Below are 19710 nucleotides of genomic sequence, written 5' to 3'. Positions count from 1 at the left end.
GATGGCATGATACGCAACCCCGCTGGGTTCGCCACACGCGGAGGGCGAATCAGGCATGAGAATCGCGTCTTCGGCTAACGCGGTTCTGACTGAGCCTCTGAGCCAAGGCCCCGAAGCGTACTTTCCCGCCGTAGCAAACAGAGCTTTGCTTCACCTCCCAGAGAGTAATAATTTCAGGGGGAAGAATCCCTCCCGCCCGGCTCCTCAGATAGGGGCGAAGAGCTCCCGCGTTGCCGCCGCCCGAGCCCCGCACGCTGCGAAGCGCCGTGACGCCGCTCACCGCTGGCGGACGGAGGGTCCGTTTTCTGGGAGCTGAGGGTGACGCTGGAGGCGCCCGACAGGTCGGTGCCTGTCCTCCACACCTGCACGTGCACGCAGCCCGCGCTCTCGTCCACCGAGTACTCGCTGTCCCCGAAGTGGAAGCGGGGCTCTGGGGGGGACAGAGCAAAACCATTCCTGTTATTTCATGTTTCTTCCACAAACCCGACTGACGTAATTCCAAAGAGTCGGCTCCATTATATTGACGTCCTCACCCCGCCGCCTGTTTTGAGTAAGAGAACATCTCTAACCTGTAGATTCATCGGGGTGGCCAAGAAGTTCGTGTGGTTTTTCCCGTGAGATGGCCCTAGTAGCGCTTAGTGGTCTTTAACTTCATTTGAAACAATTTTGTTGGATTGTATCGTGGCGGCTGTCACCTCGGCCAGCGTTTAAAAAAAAGAACTTACCAAAACTGCTGACCTTTTGTGAGGCCATTTTAATATCGAAGGTGGAAGAAGATGTGCAGTGTTTTCCGCGTATTATGCTTTATTATTTCAAGAAAGGTAAAAATGCAACTGAAATGTGGAAAAAGGATTGTGCGGTGTGTGGAGAAGGGGCTGTGACTGAATGTGTCACTCTGGTTGGCGAAGTTTCCTGCTGGAGATTTCTCGCCGGACGCCGCCCCCCCCCACCCCCCGTCGGGTAGGTCCGCTGACGTTGACAGCGATCAAATCGAGATATTAACCGAGAACAGGCAACGCTCTACCACGCGGGAGACAGCCGGCATCCTCAAAGTGCCCAAATCAATAAAGTTACTGGTGCAAATGAAGACTGTGTCTTTTATTTTACGAACTTTTTGGCCAACCCTGTACACAGTTTGGGGTCAAGTGCCTCCGTGGGAAGAGGAAGCCACGGCTGGCGAAAGGCCCCGCGGGACGTTCCCACCCTGAGGCAGCAGCTGCGTTGTCCCCGCACACGAGGCCTCTCCCCGGACTTCCTGGAGGTTTTGCTGGCAATACACCACCAAAATGAAACAAAATGCAAAAGGCTACAATTTGACGGGTTTGGCCCCCAAGTCCTTCCTCTGGAGACTCTGCGCTATGATGCCTCCCGGGTCTGCGACAACCACTACGAGCCGGCGCCTGCTGGGGCAACTAGACCGACACACCACGGTGCCTCCTGGCCCGCGACCTCAGGGAGGGAGACCGGGCGGGACTGTGGGTCCCCGTGGGGCGAGGGCGTGTCCTGCACAGCGGAGCTTCCAGGCGAGAAATGGCCTCACACCTAGCGTTTTGTGTGGGTCTTCCACGTGCTTCAGAAGCTGCATTTCCCTGCAGCTTTGGGGGTGAATCGATCTCAGCCACTCCTGTCTGATGCCACCGCTGACCCACAGTTCACCTCGAGGGGGGGCCCTAGAAGCGGGGGTGGGAGGGGTGGGAGAGCAGCCAGCTGACCAACACAGGAAACGGGGGGCTCGCCTGGGAGCTCACTTGAAAAAAACGTAGTTTGGGACATTTGCCGTGCGTTGCAGGAACAGCATGACCCCCGCCCCTCGGGAGCTTGTCGGGAGCCAGGAACGGCGACAGCCAACAGCCGAGGGGGCGCCTACCTGCCCGGGCGGCGTCTGCGGCCGTGCCTGGAAGGCCGTGCAGCTCACCTCGCCGGCCCTCAGAGCCACGGCCACCAAAGAGCCGCCCGCCCGCTCTGGGGCACCGCCCGGCCCTTCGCCGCCCAGGGCAGCCGACAGAGCCGGCCCCGGGGCCGGGCAGAGGGCGCTGCCCGGCACCGCGCGCGGGAGCCCAGGCTCCCCGTTCCGGCCCGAGTACAGCGCCTTTAGCACGGCTGGGAAACGCTGTTTCCTTTGCTGTTTCCCGTGAGGGCGCGATAAGAGGCGGGCCCCCCCCAAGCGCCTGCATGATACCCACCAAACTTGGAAGTTTTGTTTGCAGGTTTGGTTGCCAGGGCGGCACGTTTGCCCATGGCAGGCCTGACCCCGCCGGCCGCCCACCGCGGGGACCGTGAGGGTCCGCGTGCGGCCTGAGGTGTCACCTTGCGTCCCCGTCCAGGGGGACCTGCAACAGGAGCCCTGGGCATTCCTGGCATTCCTCGCTCCGCGGGGGGCCGGGGGGAAGACACCGGGAGAGGCCTGCCGCGCCCAGAGCGAGGGGCGTGCCCTGCCGATCCCCGTTACAGCGGCCGGTTCTCCGTCTCCTGCCGGGTCCGGCCGACGACACGCCCTGCGAGCGAGGTGTCTGAGTGAAGGGACCGCGCGGGGGACACGCGGGCGCGGCACCTCCTGGGGAACAGCGAGCCCTCCCACCTCATCTGTCCGCGCCCCCGACGCACACTCCGGGCGGCTCAGGGCGCAGCCCCGTGCGCCAGCGAGTCGGCCCCCCAAGGCGGGCCCGCGCCGGAGCCGGGCTGGGCCCTGCGTGCGCTCACGCCCGCGCTCACGCTCGCCTGCCAATGCGGCGCGGGCGTTCGTGGGTTGCGGTTCATTGCGTCGTTCGGCCAAAAAAAGGAAAAAAAGAGCCCCCATTAACACTGTGAAATGCGTTACCCGAGCTGTCAGAGCCACGGGCACCGACAATGGCTGCCCAATACAGAAGGTTCCTGGTCTGGCTGACGCGTGTGCGTTATGCGCACGCGCGTGTGTCTGTCTCAGGGAGGGAGGGAGGCAGGGAGGGAGATGGGGGGCGGCGCCCGCAACGAGGCCACAGGCGACAGGAGTTACATGCAGGTGCACCTTGGTGACAGCGTTACCTCCCGCAGGACGGGGGGGCCGGGGGGGAGAAAGGGTTTTAACCCTAAATCTCTCCATTGCGCTGCAGCAGTTAATAGAAGGCATCAGAAAAGACATGTCTCTACAATGAATTTTTAAAACTCTTTTAACCCCCACCCAAGGAGAGGGGAAGGGATGGGGAGGGGAGGGCGGTAGCGATCCGTCGCCTCCTGTGTGCGCCCGGCTGGGACCCAACGGCCACCCAGGTGCAGGCCCTGCCCGGGAGTTGACCTTGCGACCTTTCAGTTTATGGGACGACGCTCTGACCCACTGAGCCACGCTGGCCAGGCCTAAAGGGAATTTTTAACTTCTCAGTCCATTTCAGTTTGTTTATGTGACTTCTCTTCCCATCTGCGCTCCACTGGCCACGGCTGGAAAATTGGTTCCTTAACCCATTGCAGTCGCTGCAGGTAAAGTGTAAAGTGATCAGCCTCTGCGACATCAAAACACAACTGCTTTGTAATAAGAAAAACAATTTTCTGAACTGGCTAGTTTCTTGCATTGTAAATAGAAAGCAAATGGCAAGACCTTAGCACCTTCGGCTCTTCTCAGTGTCGCTGAACGGGAACAGAAAAGGTAATCGTGATTGTTTTCAAATTTCTCAACACCTTACCAAAAAATCTCTAAAATTTCAATAATTACTTAAATACCATACTTGTTACCATTTGGACAGGACCTGATGTATTAGGAATGAGTTAAAAATCCCCCCAGCAGGGAACTGCGTTACCGACGCCCTTCCAGACGAAGGGCAGGCTGGCTCTTCCCGGCACCTTCTAACTGGCTCCACGCAAGAGAGAGGAAGAAAAGGACACGTGGACAGAGACCGCCAGCCGCTGCCGCCGCCGCCGGCCGCCCACGCCAGCCCACGCGAACCGCCTGTTCCGGCACATTGTTAGGCTCTATGAGGCGGATGTCAACGCGCCTCTCTTTGATACGCTTTTGTTTGTTTGTTTTTGTCTGGGAGCTTGGTTTACAGCGGAGTAAACAGCAGACCTTTGTCTGTCAGTTTTGGAAATACCCACCAGACACCGGAAGGGGAATTAGAAAAAGCCTGTGTAACTCTATAATGAGATTGTAAACACACCCCGGGCTTTGGAAATTCACCATCTACTGGGGCAAACAGTCTGTGGCTGAATATTATCACCTGGAAGGAGAGCATGGTTAAAACACCCCCAGGCCCCCTGTAGCCACACCCACGTGACACCGCACCCCAGCCCCCTCTCGGGGGGGGGCACCCCCACATTCCAGAGTGAGAGACAAGTGCTATCTAAATAGCGCGTGAGCCAGGCCAGCGGGATTTTTTATTTCTACTCTCACCCGAGGACATTTTTCATTGCTTTGAGAGAGAGAGAGGAAGGGGGTGGGGGAGAGAGAGAGGAAAAGAAAAAAACATCGACTGGTTTCTCGTAGGTCCCTGACCGGGCACCGGGGACGGAAGCCACTGGCCAGGACGGCGCCAGGGAGATGCTACACGGGGCAGGGCTGTGGCGCGGAGGTCGCGGGGGTGCCGAACGCCGCCCCGCCTGTGGCCTCCGGCCGCGCACCTGCATGTCAAGGAAACAGGCGGGGGCTTCGGCTGCAGGAGAGCGTTCAGCTCCCGGAGCACCGCCGCGGTGTTCGAGCCCGGGGACAATTTCAGGACGGACAGCCCCACAGGCCACGCCGCGTGGGCTCCCCACAGCCGCTGCCGCATCGGGAGCCTGGCAAGCCGCCCCCTGCACGCCTGCCGCGGTGGCGAGGGGGACCACGGACGTGGACCCCACAGGGAAAAGTGAATGTTTCCATTTTTGGCTGAGCCTGCGACGTCTCGGCTGATGTTTACAATCTAGCCTGTCTCCTGAGATGAAAGGCACAGGTGTGGGCCCCCGCAGCCGTGCGGCGTCGGAACTCAGCCCTCGCGTGTGCTCGGCGGCCGCCGGGGAGGCTCCGCAGCCCGCGCCGCCCCGTGTGCGGGGGACTGAACGCAGCAGAAGCTTCTGGGCTGCCGTTCGGGTCAGCGCTGAAAACGACCCAAAGGAGCCCCCTCAAAGCGTCTCCCACTCCCATGTCTCTTCTGAGCTTGGGGTCTTGAGAACGGCCCCACAGTCCGGTGCCCTGGGCCCCTCAAGGCCCACCCCCCGCCAGCCCGCCCCGACCGTCTGGCGAGGCCCCTCCCGTCCCGGCTCCTTGGTGTCGCTCCGTCTCGCTGCCGCTTACCTGGATGTGGCCGGCGTCACCGGCCACTTGAACTCGTCCCACAGCCACCCAACCAGCCTCCTAAGGGAGGCCCCCCGCCCCGAGCAGAGGTTCCCTTTTGCCGAAACCTGTCCCCGCTCCTGGGATTGTCCCCGAACGCCCCAGCGTGGCTGACAAGCCCCTGAAACACCGGGTCGCAGCCTGCCTTTGAAATCCCAGGTTCGCCCCCTTCTACGCAGTGACGATACCGGGTCCTGAGCGCCTTCGATGCGTCCCTTCCAGTCTCTGCTAGGCCACCGCCGTCATTTTGGGCACGTCTCCCCTCCTGCCCACCGGGCGACTCCGGCCCCTTTCCGGCTCCTGTGGACAAGTCCCTCCTGCTGGGGGGGCCCCTGCCTTCCCCGTGGAAGACCCCTCCCTGCGGAGTCCCTGACGTTTGTAGCCTCTCCTCTGGGCTCCTGGGAGGAACCACGGGCCCTTCGTTCGCCGGGGTTGCCCCAACAGTAGCACAATCCACGAGCTTTCGTGGAGGGAACGGCCAGCAAGTGAAGCAGCCCGAGCAGCCCGAGCGCCGCACGGGGAGACGGCCGCACGGGCGCCCTCAGCCTCGGGGCCTCGGGAGGCGGGCCGGGCGGCGGGCGGCCCTCTGAAGCTGGAGCGAGCCCCCGGGGGAAGGGGGCCGAATCTCAGCGAGCTCCAAGAGCAGGCGCTTCCGTCCCCCTTTCTAAGACTTTCCCTGCCGGGGTTTCCCTTTGGGGCGCGTGAGCCTCGCCCCGGGAGACGTGAGGATTGTACTGATGCGACCCGTCTCCCCCAGGGTTTGAAATCATGGTTTTCGGGGGTGGCCCCAGGGAGCAGGGGCTTCCTTTTTGTTCTTCCTTTTAAACGGACTATATTTTTAGAGTCGTTTTGGGTTCACAGCAAAACGGGGACTGCACGGAGGTCGTCCACAGCCCCGCCCCCACGCCGGCACAGCGCCCGTGTCTGCCGGTGTCCGCAGGCGGCCGTCGCTTTAGCTCGTCTCCACGTCTTTCCTCAGTGATAGCTGACTGCTCGATACCACGCTGTTTGGAAATACCCTTATTTAATCCCCACAGCCACCCGATGAGGCCTGTGCTCTACTGATCCTGTTTTCACAGAAAAGGGAAGTAAAAAGGAAGAACGGAGGAGGTAGGCAACTCGGCGGAGCCACCCGTAAATACGCTATTCAGCCCTGGTACTGGCTACGCGCGTGAATGATCATAATTGACATTTTCCAACTTAATGATGAAATGAAAACTGAAGACGAGAAGGGTAAGAGGGTTATAAATGTTGGCGTTCAATGGGCGCCTGAACTATTTCACCTTCTTTGTCTTTTCAAGAGAGCAAACGTGGTCAGCCAGATGGGAAAGTGCCTTTGCTGAAGTTATGACCGTTGCCATGAAAAGGAGAGAAACCAGCAGAAAACAGAAACAACAAGATAAAGAAAACTTCGTTCGACATACCAAGAAGCTGAGAAGGGGGAAAAAATGTAAAGGAAAAATCCATATGAAGAAAGTTCACATAAAAAGCCCCCAAGTATCACTATAATTAGAATAAATGTGAATGGATTAACTTTCTTATTTTAAAAAAGTTTGTTAAATTGGATTAGAAAATAAACAACATGAAAAACAGCTGTAAAACTTGCAGGAAAATGTGCAAAGCATACGGATACACGAGATGCAGATTAGGCTCAACAAAAGTCCAGCCACAGTTTAAAGCGAAATCATCAAAAGACAAGAACTTTACATAACCCAAAAGGACAGGGCACCAAGATTATATTATAATCGCCAAATTGTACTGAAACGTAGAAAGCAAAAATGGACAAGATCACAGGAAAATACTGATCACAATCCTGGTGGGGTTTCGATCACACAACTCTCAGAAAATGCTAGCGAGGCAGAACAATTCCGTGAACTATAAAAGATGTAGATAACGCATTTCCTGTCATGTTTATAAATAACTGGGTTGATCAAGGTGTCTGGTCGTCACGAACACAGCTACGAGGTCACTCCACTAAGACATTGAGTCGCAGAGAATACACAGGATCAACTTAAGAAGACACTGCTCAACTGTTTTCCAAAGTGTTGTGCCAGTTTACACTCTTTCAACTAATATATGTGAGACTTCAGCTATTCTGCATTGTTGCCAACAATAAGTATTGTCAGTCTCTTTTATTCTCTTATAATTTAAGCAATTCCAGTGAGTTTATAATGATATCACACTGTGGTTTTAATTTACCATCCCCTTCTAGCAATGACATTTAACACTTGTTTATGTCTCTGTTCGCCATTTGAATATCCTTTCAGGATTTTTCTCATTTGTATTCCCTTTTTTCCTACTGATTTATGAGTAGACCTCATACATTCTGGATATGAATCTTTTGTTGTTTTCACGTATTATAAATATCTTCCTTCACTCTGTGGCTTACATTTGTCATGTTCTTAAAGCATCTTTTAATAAAAAATTTCAAAACAAACAAAAAGAACTTACAATATAATCTTTGTCTAATGTCTATCTACATCCCCAAAAGACTGATATTGAAAAATAAATAGAAACTCCCATAAATCTGTAACAAAAATTCTAACAGCAAATGGAAAAAGTAGATAATTACGTATAACACTCCAGTCTCAGAAGAAGAAACTTCCACTGTTATACGTAAATAATCTTACCACGAGATATTATTTAATACTCTGGCAACTGGCAAAACCTAAATCATTCAGCAAAGAAACATGAAAAACAGACTGTCCAGTGCAGCCACGAAAGGGCCGAGAGGCTTGCCCTTCGGACAGGCCTGCGGTTCTGGCCGCGTGGAGCCGTCCACCCAGGGCGGCCGCTCGTTCTGCCCGTGGGTCGGCCCCCGGGCGAGGCTCCGCGGCGGCGGACTCAGAAACACGCACCAGCGTGTTTACCGCAGCAGCGTATTCACCAAACGAGGGGGGACCCCACTGTCCCTCAGTAGGGGAGTGAGGAATTAAAGCCCGTCTAAACGCGTCAAAATAACTCAGCGCCAAAAACACAAGGCAGGTTAAAAAAGAACAAAGGCACGCCTAACACAGAGCACCGAACGCAGGATCGCTGCTGCCCGGGGGGACGGTGGCAGCCGGGTGGCCCCAGGAGGGACTCGCATTTCACGTGCAGTGTTTTGATTCCTTTAAAAAATCTTAGGCAACTACGAAAAATGGTAACGTTGGTTAATTTTAGATAGAGAATATATTGTATTATTTTCGTACAATTCTGTAAAGAAAGATTGTTTTACATGGTAGTTGTCAAATGGTGTGTATGAAGTGATTTATTTTATTAAAATGTAGGTATATATTTTTGAAGCACAGAAAAATAAGAAAGACTGTGTGTCAAACTGGGAACTGGTCATGTCCTAGGGATGGAATTATGGGAAAATTTTACCTCCTTTGCTATACGTTTCCCACATTCAGTTAACTTGCTACACATTCAACATTTTCCCCCCCCAAAAAGCATCCATTATTTTTGTAAATAGAAAAAAGGAAAAACAACACCCCTGATGAACTTCCTTCTCTCTTTAAAAAATTAGTTTTTAAATAATTTTGACAGGTCCTGCCCCTGCTGTTCTTCCGAGAAATACTTTCAACACATCCATGACCTCATAGATCGCCTTTAGAAAGCATCTCCAGAATTTCTGTTGAAAAAACAAACTTCAAGGGTATATTTAAGGGAAATGTTTCAGAGTCTATACTGGATTAAAGGCGTGTTCTGCCGTTTCTTTTTCTTGACAACTATAATTTTCCGAGAGAACAAGCAAAGGCCAGGCCAGGTCCCCTTCAAGGGCCACCTCTTCCCAAGATTTCACGGGGGCCTTTCTCCGCGAAGATGAGGTTACTAGACAGTTGACTGCCGGCCCGTCTCACTCCCAAACTCTGCTTTTGTCTTTTTCAGGGTCAATGCAAGTTTTAATTTTTTTAAATTAAAAAAAAAAAAGTTAAAGTGTTATTAGTTGTTCACCACTCAGCGGCATTTGAAGGAGGTTTTGTGAATGCTCTTTGTTCCACAAACGTTGTTGAGGGCCCTGCCTCCCAGAAGAGGGTTTTTAAAACTCTCTTTGTTTTCTGTTTCAATCCTCTGCGGTACCACAGGACGTAAAAAAGGGAGGGAAGGACAGGCGGTCCCTTTACCAACGCCTCCCCTCCTGTTCTGTGCGGTGAAGGCGCCTTGACGTGCCCGAGTACCGGCGTTTTCTCTGCTGTTAACAACAAACAGCTGCCTTTCCTTCAAGACGGAACTCAGGGATATGATGGCACGCGGCTGAGTCGCGTTAGGAGGAGAGCCAGGAAGGGCTATTCAATGCCCAGGCGGGGCGGCCCTCGTTTCTGGAGGGGGCTCACGTCACCAGATGCCGCCCGCCAAGGCACGGCACCCGCAGCTCTGTCCCGGACCAGCAGGTGTCCTCGGCTCGGCACAGTGCGCGCCACCACGTCGCCCTTCCCACTGAGTCGATCTTCTTCGCAGGACCCCCCGAGACACGCCGCTCCCCGAATCACTTCCCAGCAGGGTGGCCTCGGGCAAGCGACCTACTCTGCTCAGGCCTCCCCTCCTTCCCTTGAGGAGGCGGAGAGAAGGACGACGCCGCACAGGTTTGTTACAGACCCTGACGGGCGGCATCTGCGCAGAAGGCTCAGAGCGGCGGCTGGCGGGCCACAGGCTCCCAATGAACGCCCATCGACACGAGTGTGACATCACGCAGACACTTTCTACTCATCTACATTTTGTTACATCTAACACTGGATGCAGTGATAAACACTAGGCAAAGAAATGATACCGTGTATACGTAAAAAAGGGTATTTACTACAGCGTGGGTTTGATTTAAAAAAAAAAAAAGACCTGGAAAACACTAAGTTCTCAGACTTCTGGTCAAGATGGCGGCATAGGAAGACAAGGCGCGCCTCTTCGCAAAATCGCATCAAAATTACAACTAAAATATAGAACCACCATCACTCAGAACCATCAGAAATCCAGCTGAATGGAAGTCTGACAACTACAGAATTAAAGAAACCACATCCACCCAGCCTGGTAGAGGGGTGCAGACGCGGAACAGGCCGGTCCCTCACCCTCTGTGGTGGGTAAAAATCAGGGAGGGGTGTCTTGGGAGCGAGGAGTGCTGGCCCCACACCAGGCCCCCGGCCCAGGGTTCCAGGGCCAGGAAGACGAATCTCCACAACGTCTGGCTGCAAAAACCAGCAGGGATTGCGTTGGTGGAAGACACTGCTGGAGCCCCACGCAGTTCCTTGTAAACAAGCCACACAAGGACTCACCTGCTCAGACCCCCTCCCTCTGCGCTCCAGCCCCGGGGCGGCAGCGGGAAGGCACCAGGAGCATGTGGGGGAGGCTGATGTGTCTGGCATCGGGGCGAGCAGAGGCCGTTGTCCCTTTTCCGGGCTCTCCCCCCACAAAGCTGGTAAGCTGGTGTCGTACCCGAGACTCCATCAACCTGGCTCACACTGTTTGACCCGCCTTGGAGATCCACAGAGACTCCGCCGCCCCCAACTTACGGGCCTACCCAAGCTGCTGCTCCACAGGAATGGCTGGTCTTGCTTCCGGACGTCCTGAGTCCTCGCAAACGAGCGGCAGCTGGCCTCAGGGAGCCCCAGGCCCAGCGCCAGCCGCAGCAGCCCAGGTTCACAGCTTGGCTCCACCTGGGAATCTCCAAGCCCAGCACAAGTAGCAGCCGCCTCAGATCGCTTTATGGCTCAGGGAGGCTGCCTCGGGCAAAACACAGGTGGGGGTGACCTTGGCCTGCACCATCCGGAAACCCCAGGGCCAGCGCACCCGGTGGTCAGCTACAGACCACCCTGGAGCCCCACCCGGCCCCTGCCCGGCGGATCCTCCACGGAGGGCGGAGGTTGGTGGTCAGCGGTCACAGCCAGTCCTTGCAGCTGACTGGCCTGGGTGAATCCCTCCCACTGACCTGCCAACAGCAACCGAGGCTCAACTACAAGAGGTGGGTGTACTCAGCCCACACGAAGGATGCACCTCGAGTACCAGCGTGGGTGACGGGGGAGGCTGTGCCACGGGACCCTACAGGACACCTACTACTTTAGGGCACGCTGCCAAGACGGGGTCAAAGCAGCTCTACCTTATACACAGAAACAAACACAGGGAGGCTGCCGAAATGAGGAGACAAAGAAACATGGCCCAAGGGAGAGAACAGATCAAAACTCCAGAAAAATAGCTAAACAACATGGAGATAAGCAACCTCTCGGATGCAGAGTTTAAAACCCTGGCTACGAGGAGGCTCAGGGAACTCAGTGAGGACCTCAGCAGCATAAAAAAGATTCGTCAGAAATGAAGGACACACTTCCTGCAGTAGAGAACAGTTTCCAGAAAAACAACAGTGGAGCGGATGAAGCTGAGCATCAAATCCATGATTTGGAACAGCAGGAAGCAAAAACCAACCAACCAGAACAAGAGGAAAAGAGATTCCAAAAAAACAAGGAGAGGGTAAGCAGCCTCTGGGAGAACTTCCAGCGTTCCAACGTTCCCACTGCAGGGGTGCCCGGAGGAGACGGGAAAGAGCAAGACACGGGAGGGCTATTTGAAAAAACGATGGAAGAAAACTTCTCGAATTCAGGAAGGAGATGACGTGCAAGCCCAGGCAGCCCAGAGAGCCCCAGTTAGGAAGGGAGCAAAGAGGCCGCCCCCTGACTCCTCGTGATTGAAACGCCAAAGGTCAAAGATAAAGAGGTGGGAGGGGGCGGAGGGGAGGGGGCGAAGCGGGGAGGGGATCGGAGCACAGAGGGGGGCGACAGCACAGCCACGGGGTGTGAAGTGCGGCCCAGGAAATGCCGCGGCCAGAGACCTTGCACGCGCGCCCCACGGACACGAACAATGGGGGGCGCTGCCTGAGGGCGTCGGGGTGCTGGGAGGAGGGGCAAAGGGGGAAGATCGGGACAATTAATAGCATAATCAATGACATACAATAAAAAGGAAAACATTAATTACAGAGCAGAGAGCTTCCCCACTCCCGTTAAAACCTTCACGTCGTTTCTCACTCTTTGCGGAGCCCGGCATCACGAGCACCTTGCCGCAGGGGTTCGCAGTTTTGGGGGCGAGCCTGCTTCCCGGGGGCCCGGGCCGTGACTGCACTTTCAAAGAAGCTGTTGCCCAAGGGTCCCAGGCCCTGCGAAGGCTGTGTCTGCCTGCTCTTGCCCGCAGCCCACCCCGCTCCCCGCCGCGCGAGGCTCTGCATTAGGGCAGGGACCTCCCCCAAAGCAGGAGGCAGCGCGTGTTTACCCATAAACTCCGACAGGAAGCCCGGAGCCTCGCACCCGGGAAGCCATCAGGAAAAAGAAAAAATGTCTGGAGCCGGGAGCAAAGACTGATACCTGCTTCCAGATTTCCCAATCAAAAAAAAAATTATTCTGGCTCCAAAGCTCATTCTGTAAGAACACAACAAACAATTGTATACTTAATGCAATAGCAACGTTACCATCCAAGCGCTACCTTGGCCGAGAGCCTGCCTCTGCGGGTCGCGGCAGAGCCTCTGGCGTCTTCGCGATGGGATGCTCACCGCAGCCTTAGAAGGCAGGTACGTCTGCGGGTTTCAAAAAAGCGGACGAGAGACTCCGTTTAAATAACTGGCCCCAGCCGCAGAGCTAGTGAGCGGCAGGAGACGAGACCCCCGTAAGCCTCTAGTGCTGCAATATCTGTACGTTTTCAGGAGGCTGCATGAAAACGGTTACGTATCTGGAGAAGTGAGCTTTTTTAGAGTATCTTCTTTACAGATGCATACGGGGAGTCCACCTGAGTGACAAGAGGAACACAACCTTCCGTGCACGAGGCAATCAGAATACGGAATCGATCCGTATTGCTCGGCTGGGAAGGTGGCCTTTTTCCTTAAAGGACAAGAGGGCTCCACCGAGGGAGAGGGACAGGAGACGAGGCGCCGCTGCAGGCCCGCCCCATCCACACCTTCATGTCCTCGCAGCCCCGCGCCCGGCAGGCACGGAGTGTGCCGCGCCGGTTCCCGCTGACCGACGCGAATTTGCGGAGGGTGCTCGTCCCCGTCCTGCACTTGGGAGACACCCTCGTGCCCGGGGACGCCAGCCTCGTGCCCTGGGCGGGCGGGCGGGAGGCGTCCGACCACTGCGCTCTCGGGGTGGGGGCACCTTCTCTTTCCTTCTCGGGGACCCGCGGTTCCCTGGATAGGCCCCGGGGCAACACCAACACGCGTTGCCCTCTCTCCTGCCTCTGTCCGTTCTTTTTTGAAAAGAAAACAGTGGTTTCCTCTCCAGGGACCAATGGGAGTTAGAAAACCTTTCTCCTTTCATAAAAGGTTTGGAAACTACGGAGAAGCCGCAGGCCAAGCCAACAGCGATGCGGGCACTGTGATTTTCCTGTGAACTCCTGACAGATAAAGTTTACTCGTGTACACACACGGCTCCTAAAGCCGCAGCCTGTTTAGTCACTTACACGTGTGCTTTGTTTTCACGTACAGAGAATACAAAGCTGTCTAGGGTTATGGAGAAGTAAAATTGAAAAACGGAGCCATGTCCCCGCCCAGGGCGAACAGAGCGGCCCGGAGCGGGGGCTGGTAATGACCTCGGGCAGCTCGACGAACGGCTTATATGCGGCACCTTCAAAGCCACGTCACGGCCTTTCGGGTCCAGATAAGTCTACCGTCACCAGGAGGCTGCTCGGCACCTCTATCTAACAGCTGGACCGAACATCTAACAGCTGGACCTAACATCTAATCAGCGGGGGCAGGCGGAACGTTCCAGAGCAACGACGATGCCTCTCTGCAGCCTGCCGCTGGGAGGCTAACCGCTGGCTTTAGAGAAGGACGCGGGAACGTTCAGGAAGGCTAAAAGGCACATGTTTCGTTCTTAGAGGTTTCAGCATTTTGTCAACACCCTAAGTGTGTTGTTTTGAATATGCAGAGCTTCATACTTTTCGTCTGAAAGGTTTTTTTCATAGTATAAGACCAGGCAGCAAGAGTAAGGCTACTAAGAAGGGCAGCCCTGGACGACCTGTGCGCTCGCACACATTAGTCCACCCGCGGACCGCGCATTTACCGAACGCCCGCTGCGGGCCAGGCGCTCAGCGCCGCGCTGGACGCGGCGGTGAGCAAAGAGCCCTCGTCTTCGAGAAGTGTCTGGCCCAGTCGCTGGAGCGGAGAGTAAGTCCCCCACTGCACTGGTGTTCGGCGAAGATGACAGCAGCCAAACAGTTGTGTCCCACGCGCGCTACACAGATTCTCTCATCTATGCCCCACGACCGCCCTGCGTGGCGGGCGCGCTTGGGGGAGCCTGGTGCTGACCGGCGCCCCGGTCTCCTCTGGCGAGACGAGCTGGGCCGGGCCCCGGGTGAGCGGCCGCCTCGCTCACCCCCGGCCCCGGAAGCCCGGAGGAACCTGGCCGCCTGGACGGTGCTGCCAGCCTAACGGCCTTGCTTACGGTGCAGAGCTGTGTCCGTCTCCGCATTCTCGCCTCTCGACCTGACGCCGCCAGAGGCGACCTTTCCTGCAGCCCTGCTGCCCCGGCCGCCGCCACGAGCACCGCTGTGCGGTCTCCCAGTTCCGCCTTTGTCCCTTTCTCTTGCCTGGCAGCTCGAAAGATCACCGGTTAGCTTCACGTTTCTAGCTCTCATTAACTCGGACGCTCTGGCCCACGGCCTCCTCCTCCAAAGCCTCTAGGAAGACCCTTGGAGCTGACGGCTGCCTTCCTCTCTGCAAAGCCCCCCTGTGTATCGGGAATCTTTGCTCTTTTTTTAACCTGTCTCCCTGCATCCCTTTACCCTTCTCCTTCTGTAACTCCACCTCCTTCTGGTTGTTCTTTCTCCCCTGCCCCTTCATGTAAATGTTTTCTCTTGAAGGACAAAATACGAGGACGGCCACAAAGGGGCTGTTACCTGCACACGGCAAGCGCTCAGGCGGCGCAAGCCGTCACTATCGGCGGCTGGGCTTTGGGGCGCGGGCAGGCGTCGGCAGGGGAGGCAGGAGGAGGTGGGGCGGAGGAAGCTGCCCCGTAGCGGCGGCGGCAGCCGTGCGGAGCTGGACCAGGGGACGGGGCACAGCGTCCCCGTGCGTGCGGGGCTGCAGAGCATTTGGCCCCACGGCAGTGCTTGCTGCCCTGCGGGAGGGAGTAGGGGAACAAGGAAAACGCAGGCAGCGGCCGGTCACACAGGACCTGGGGGGCTACGCCTGGGCACCGTACCCTGGAAGCTACGTGATAAAATACGCATTTGAGGGCCTGGAAGGCGGGTGGGCTCCCGCCTCCAGACACAGGGAGATGGGTTAGGCGGCGGCCAAAGGAACGGGGAGAGGACGCGAGGCTGGTCTGGACCAGGTGGCGGAGCTCAGAGCGGGAAGGCGGGAAGGGCGTGCCTTTCGGAGCCGGGAAGGAGGCGGAACCCAGGATTGGGGTGGAGGGCGAGCGAGGACAGGGGCCACCGCGCCATCTCGTTTCTTCCCGATTTCCTTCGGCTTCTTTCAAAAGCTAGGGCTCCGGGCCCATGGAGAGTCGTCCGTCTATTCTATTTTTCTTTCCCGGTTTAAGAAGAAAAAAAAGAAACAAAACCCATATATGAGTAAACATCGGCTCTTCCGTAATGATGACCCAAGAGCTCGATGGAGTCCCTCCCTTCGAGGAAGTGCCAAGGGCTGCAATGTTTTGAACAAGAGACTTTCCTCGGAGCATTCCTCAGCCAAACATCTCCTGCGAACGCGTCCTTGGCCCCCTCGGTACCTTGGACCAGATGCAGCGCATGTTGTTATTGAGACGTCCTGACCCATTGAAGAACTTCAGTGTGCGGGTTCTGGGCCGGTGGCCGTGGAAACGCGCGAGCGGGGCTCCGTGGGTGGACAGCGACGCTCTGCGGGGTGAGCCTCTGCCCTCTGCTGGCCCTGCTGCGCGGAGCTGGGACCCGGCACTGGCCCTCCACGCCGGCCCCCACCCGCGCGGACCTTATCTCCAGCTCCCAGGATCGCCTTGCAGCTGGGAGAATGGGAAGAGCCCGAGGGCTTTGTGGCCCTGAAAGCTATACCTCTGAGGAGGTGTGATCCTTTGAGGAAGGAGCAGCAGCAGCGAAGAATGAGCTCATTGTAGGCATTGTGGCCGGGGGGCCTTCTCTTTGTGGCCGGCTTCCTGAGCCGTGAAGCCGGGGCTGGAGAACCCCTGGGGGCGGAAGCCGGTCCGGCAGCCCCTCTCGGTGGGAAAAGCAAGCTGTTTCCCCTCGCAACGCCTGTGCGTTTTCTAAGTGCCGGCCATGAAGGCTCTCCCAGCCATTCTGGTCCTTACACTCAGCCACCGCCGACCTGTGCTGGGACTGGGCTCGGTTTATCGTCACAATGGAGGGATTGCCCAGCCCGAGGGCACGCGTGACTATGCACCTCAGGTTGCGAGCGGCCAGATCCCACGACCCGGGTGTGCTCAGTTCTTCGCAGGGCCTGGCCTCCCTGGGACCCTCCGAAAGCTCCTGCTGCCTGGGGAGGGGTCACTCGCCGCCGCGTGTCTGTGCGCCTGTGCCCTCGGGGACGCCGCGACAGATCCCGACTGTCTGTTCGCCACGGCGCCGTCAGAGCCTTGGCCGGCGGGCCCCTCGGTGGGCGTGTGGTGGGGCCCGAGTGTCCCGACGCAGGAGACGCGCGGGCAGGGCAGGTGCCAGGTCGGCTTCCCGCCGCCCCCCCCCCCCACCGGCACCTCGTCCGGCTCCTCAGGGACGCTCAGCAGATATTTTCAGTGAACGCGCATCTGCCCACAGAGCGTTTCAGACATCGGCTCCGGCTCGGCAGCCAAGGCCCTTCTCGGGGACAGGGTGATAGGCACGCCTTACGTCTCTCCAAGGGTGATGGGGAAGTTTTGTCTCTATGTCCAAGGGCTTCAAACGGTTACAAATGGCCTGAAGAAAAGAGGCGCTTTTAGTGGTGGCTGCGTTTTATAACCACAGGACGCTGTGGTTCGCTGGTTTTATCAAATGCTATTACTTGTATACATCACCGGGCAACGTTGTATCTCTAGGTCTGTAGCAAGTTTCTTCACATCGTGTAAAAGATCCAGGCCAATTACAAAAAGGTAAGCGTGTAACAGATAAACCAGGAGTAAAGGGAGAGACAGACATCCAAACGCTTCCTTCTGCGAGAACAAAGGGCCGCATTACATCCGCCTGTGTCCCGTGAGCGCGGCTCTGTGTCAAGAAAGCTGAGTTTCACGTTTCTACGCCGACCAGCTGGTAGATCAACAGTGTTGGGAACCAGCACCCTTCTTCTGTACTTTTGTCTTGATTTTTTAAATTCTAATCCCGTAAGAGCGGCGGCTGTCCCCCGTTTTGTAATGGATTTTAGGCAGTACGTGTTTTCAGCAGCCGAGGGAGCGTTGCGGAGACTCGTGGGACAGCCTCCCCCCCTCAAGCTCACTGTCCTGCCCCCTCGGCCCAGCCTCTCCCCCACCGCCCGCCCGGCGTGGAGTCGCAGGCCAAGGCTGGACGGGCTCTGCCGGCCGCCCGCTCGCAGCTCGCGGCCTTCGTCACTTCCTTGGTGCTTTCCCTGCCGGCGGCAGGGCGCGCGAGGCCTCTGGTGCTGCAGGTGGGCCGGAGTTTACGAGGCTAACGATAACATTTATTAAGAGACCTTCCTAACGATTCCATCTCCGATGCGTTTTATTTTCACGTGGTATGTCTTGCATTAAAACCTCGGGCTTGCAAAACCTGAAGCCTCATCGCTGCGCGGCGGCTCCTGAGGCTTGTGGGGTTTTTAGCGCTGACGGGGCATTTGCCTGGGGAAGGAAGGGCTGGTTGGAGGTGGGCCACCCAAAGCACGAGGCAGTCTGGCAAGTCGATAGCTCGAGAGGTCGTTTTGGGAAAGCGTCTGGTCTGCCCGAAGCCCAGGCTAATCTAATCCCAGGGAGATAAAGAAGCGCTCCCCCCTCCCCCCCAACCCCCCCTCAGGTGAGCCCGCTCACCCTGTGCGCTCACGCGTCCTCTCTGCATGGCGATGCTCTTCGGGCAGCCACGTGGCCCGTGGCCACACACCACCACACACAGGCGCCAGAACGGATCCGGGGTCCCACGTGGGCACAGCCGGGGGCGCACGGGATGCCCGCGGAGCTGGCCGGAGCCGGACCGGACTGGACTTTAACGTGGAGCAGAAACTCGGGGCGGTGGCCTTCACCCTGGCCCCTCTGAGGACAAGGCGGGACCTTCTCCACGGCGGGACGGACGGAGATGGGGCTCTGGAAACCCAGGGGGCAGCCCCTACCACCTGTTCCTCGGTCCTCCCGAAATTCCATACAGTGAGAAATTCAGGGGGTAACAGGCTCCTGCTTCCAGCGAGGAAAGCAAGCCCGAGAAGGAAAGGGGCCGGCCCAGCGTCCTGGACGAGAGAGCGGCCAACGTGCACCCCAAGCCCAGGTCTCCTGGCGCCCCACCCGAAGAGCCGGGCGCTAAATCTTTCTCAGAGGAGACAGCCCGGCCCACCTGGTGTGACCCCGGCGCCCGCAAGGCGGCCGCTCTCCCCGGCTCCGACCCCTGCGGCCCTGGGGCCCTGGGCCTTGTCCTCCGTCCGCCTGAGCCCCTTCTGCGCGTAGGGCCCGGCCCCTCTGACCCCCAGCACGGTCGCCTCGCTCCATCTCCTCGTCTCCTTCCTGCCGGGTCCCACGGGGGCAATAAGTTGTTCCCCCTCAGCCTTCCATGCACTTGGCTGTCTCCTTCCGAGGAGCCTTCAAGTGTCCCGGCTGCCGTCGCAGGCCCCGCCGGCCGCTCGCCGCGCGGGGGGCGCGCACAGGTGCGGCCTCTGCTGTGCGCGCGGCGCGTGAGCCCGGATTTTTTGAAACGGCCCGGCACTTCGCGTGCGCTGTTCCACTTTATTTTATTTCTGCTTTTCAGTGCTGAGCAGGGGCGTCATCACCCTTCACGGCCTCCCCGCGCGGGCGGGCCCGGCGCGCGGTGTGCCGTTCCGCGCTCCTTGCCCGGCCGCTCAGGCGGGGCTCACGGACAGCCGCTCGCTCCCCGCGAACCCGAAGCGTCGCCGACGGCTCTGGGAGGCGTTCGCGTCTGCCACGCTGGGTGTTCCAACCGTCCGACACCCGCTCGTCCCGCTCTAGGTGTGGAGCGGCGTCGAGCGCGAGCGCACCGAGCACGAAACGTCGTTCTGTGCCACCGTCACCTCCCTGGGGTTTGGCCCCTCCTTACGACACCGGCCTGGCACGAGAGACCGGGGTCCCCACCAACGCAGAGACAGCGGCACCGTGTCAGGAAGCGGGGCGGTGGCCAGGGCACCATTTCGGCCCCTACGCCCACGCCCCGCCCCGCCGCACACGTCCTCCCACGCCCCGCCCCGCCGCTCGTCATCCCACGCCCCGCCCTATCAGGTCATCCCACGCCCGCCCCGCCGCACACGTCCTCCCACGCCCCGCCCCGCCGCTCGTCATCCCACGCCCCGCCCTATCAGGTCATCCCACGCCCGCCCCGCCGCACACGTCATCCCACGCCCTGCCCTATCAGGTCATCCCACG

The 19710-nt window shown here is 57.8% G+C and overlaps 1 protein-coding gene across 1 annotated transcript in view; it reads right to left on the bottom strand.

The window, feature by feature from the left end:
• FREM2 (FRAS1 related extracellular matrix 2) overlaps positions 1 to 19710 on the bottom strand; it is a 95698-nt gene that overhangs the window by 19727 nt on the left and 56261 nt on the right. Inside the window, 1 exon segment of the mRNA XM_054586577.1 lies at positions 281 to 430. Within this exon segment, the coding sequence (XP_054442552.1) occupies positions 281 to 430 (150 nt within the window).

This window comes from Pteronotus mesoamericanus, unplaced genomic scaffold (assembly GCF_021234165.1).
Source record: "Pteronotus mesoamericanus isolate MK-2021 breed Mesoamerican mustached bat unplaced genomic scaffold, CSHL_Meso_final contig_94, whole genome shotgun sequence".
In the NCBI taxonomy this organism is placed as follows: domain Eukaryota; kingdom Metazoa; phylum Chordata; class Mammalia; order Chiroptera; family Mormoopidae; genus Pteronotus; species Pteronotus mesoamericanus.
The sequence above is the reverse complement of the archived record's forward strand: the minus strand, read 5'-3'. Positions and strand labels throughout refer to the sequence as shown.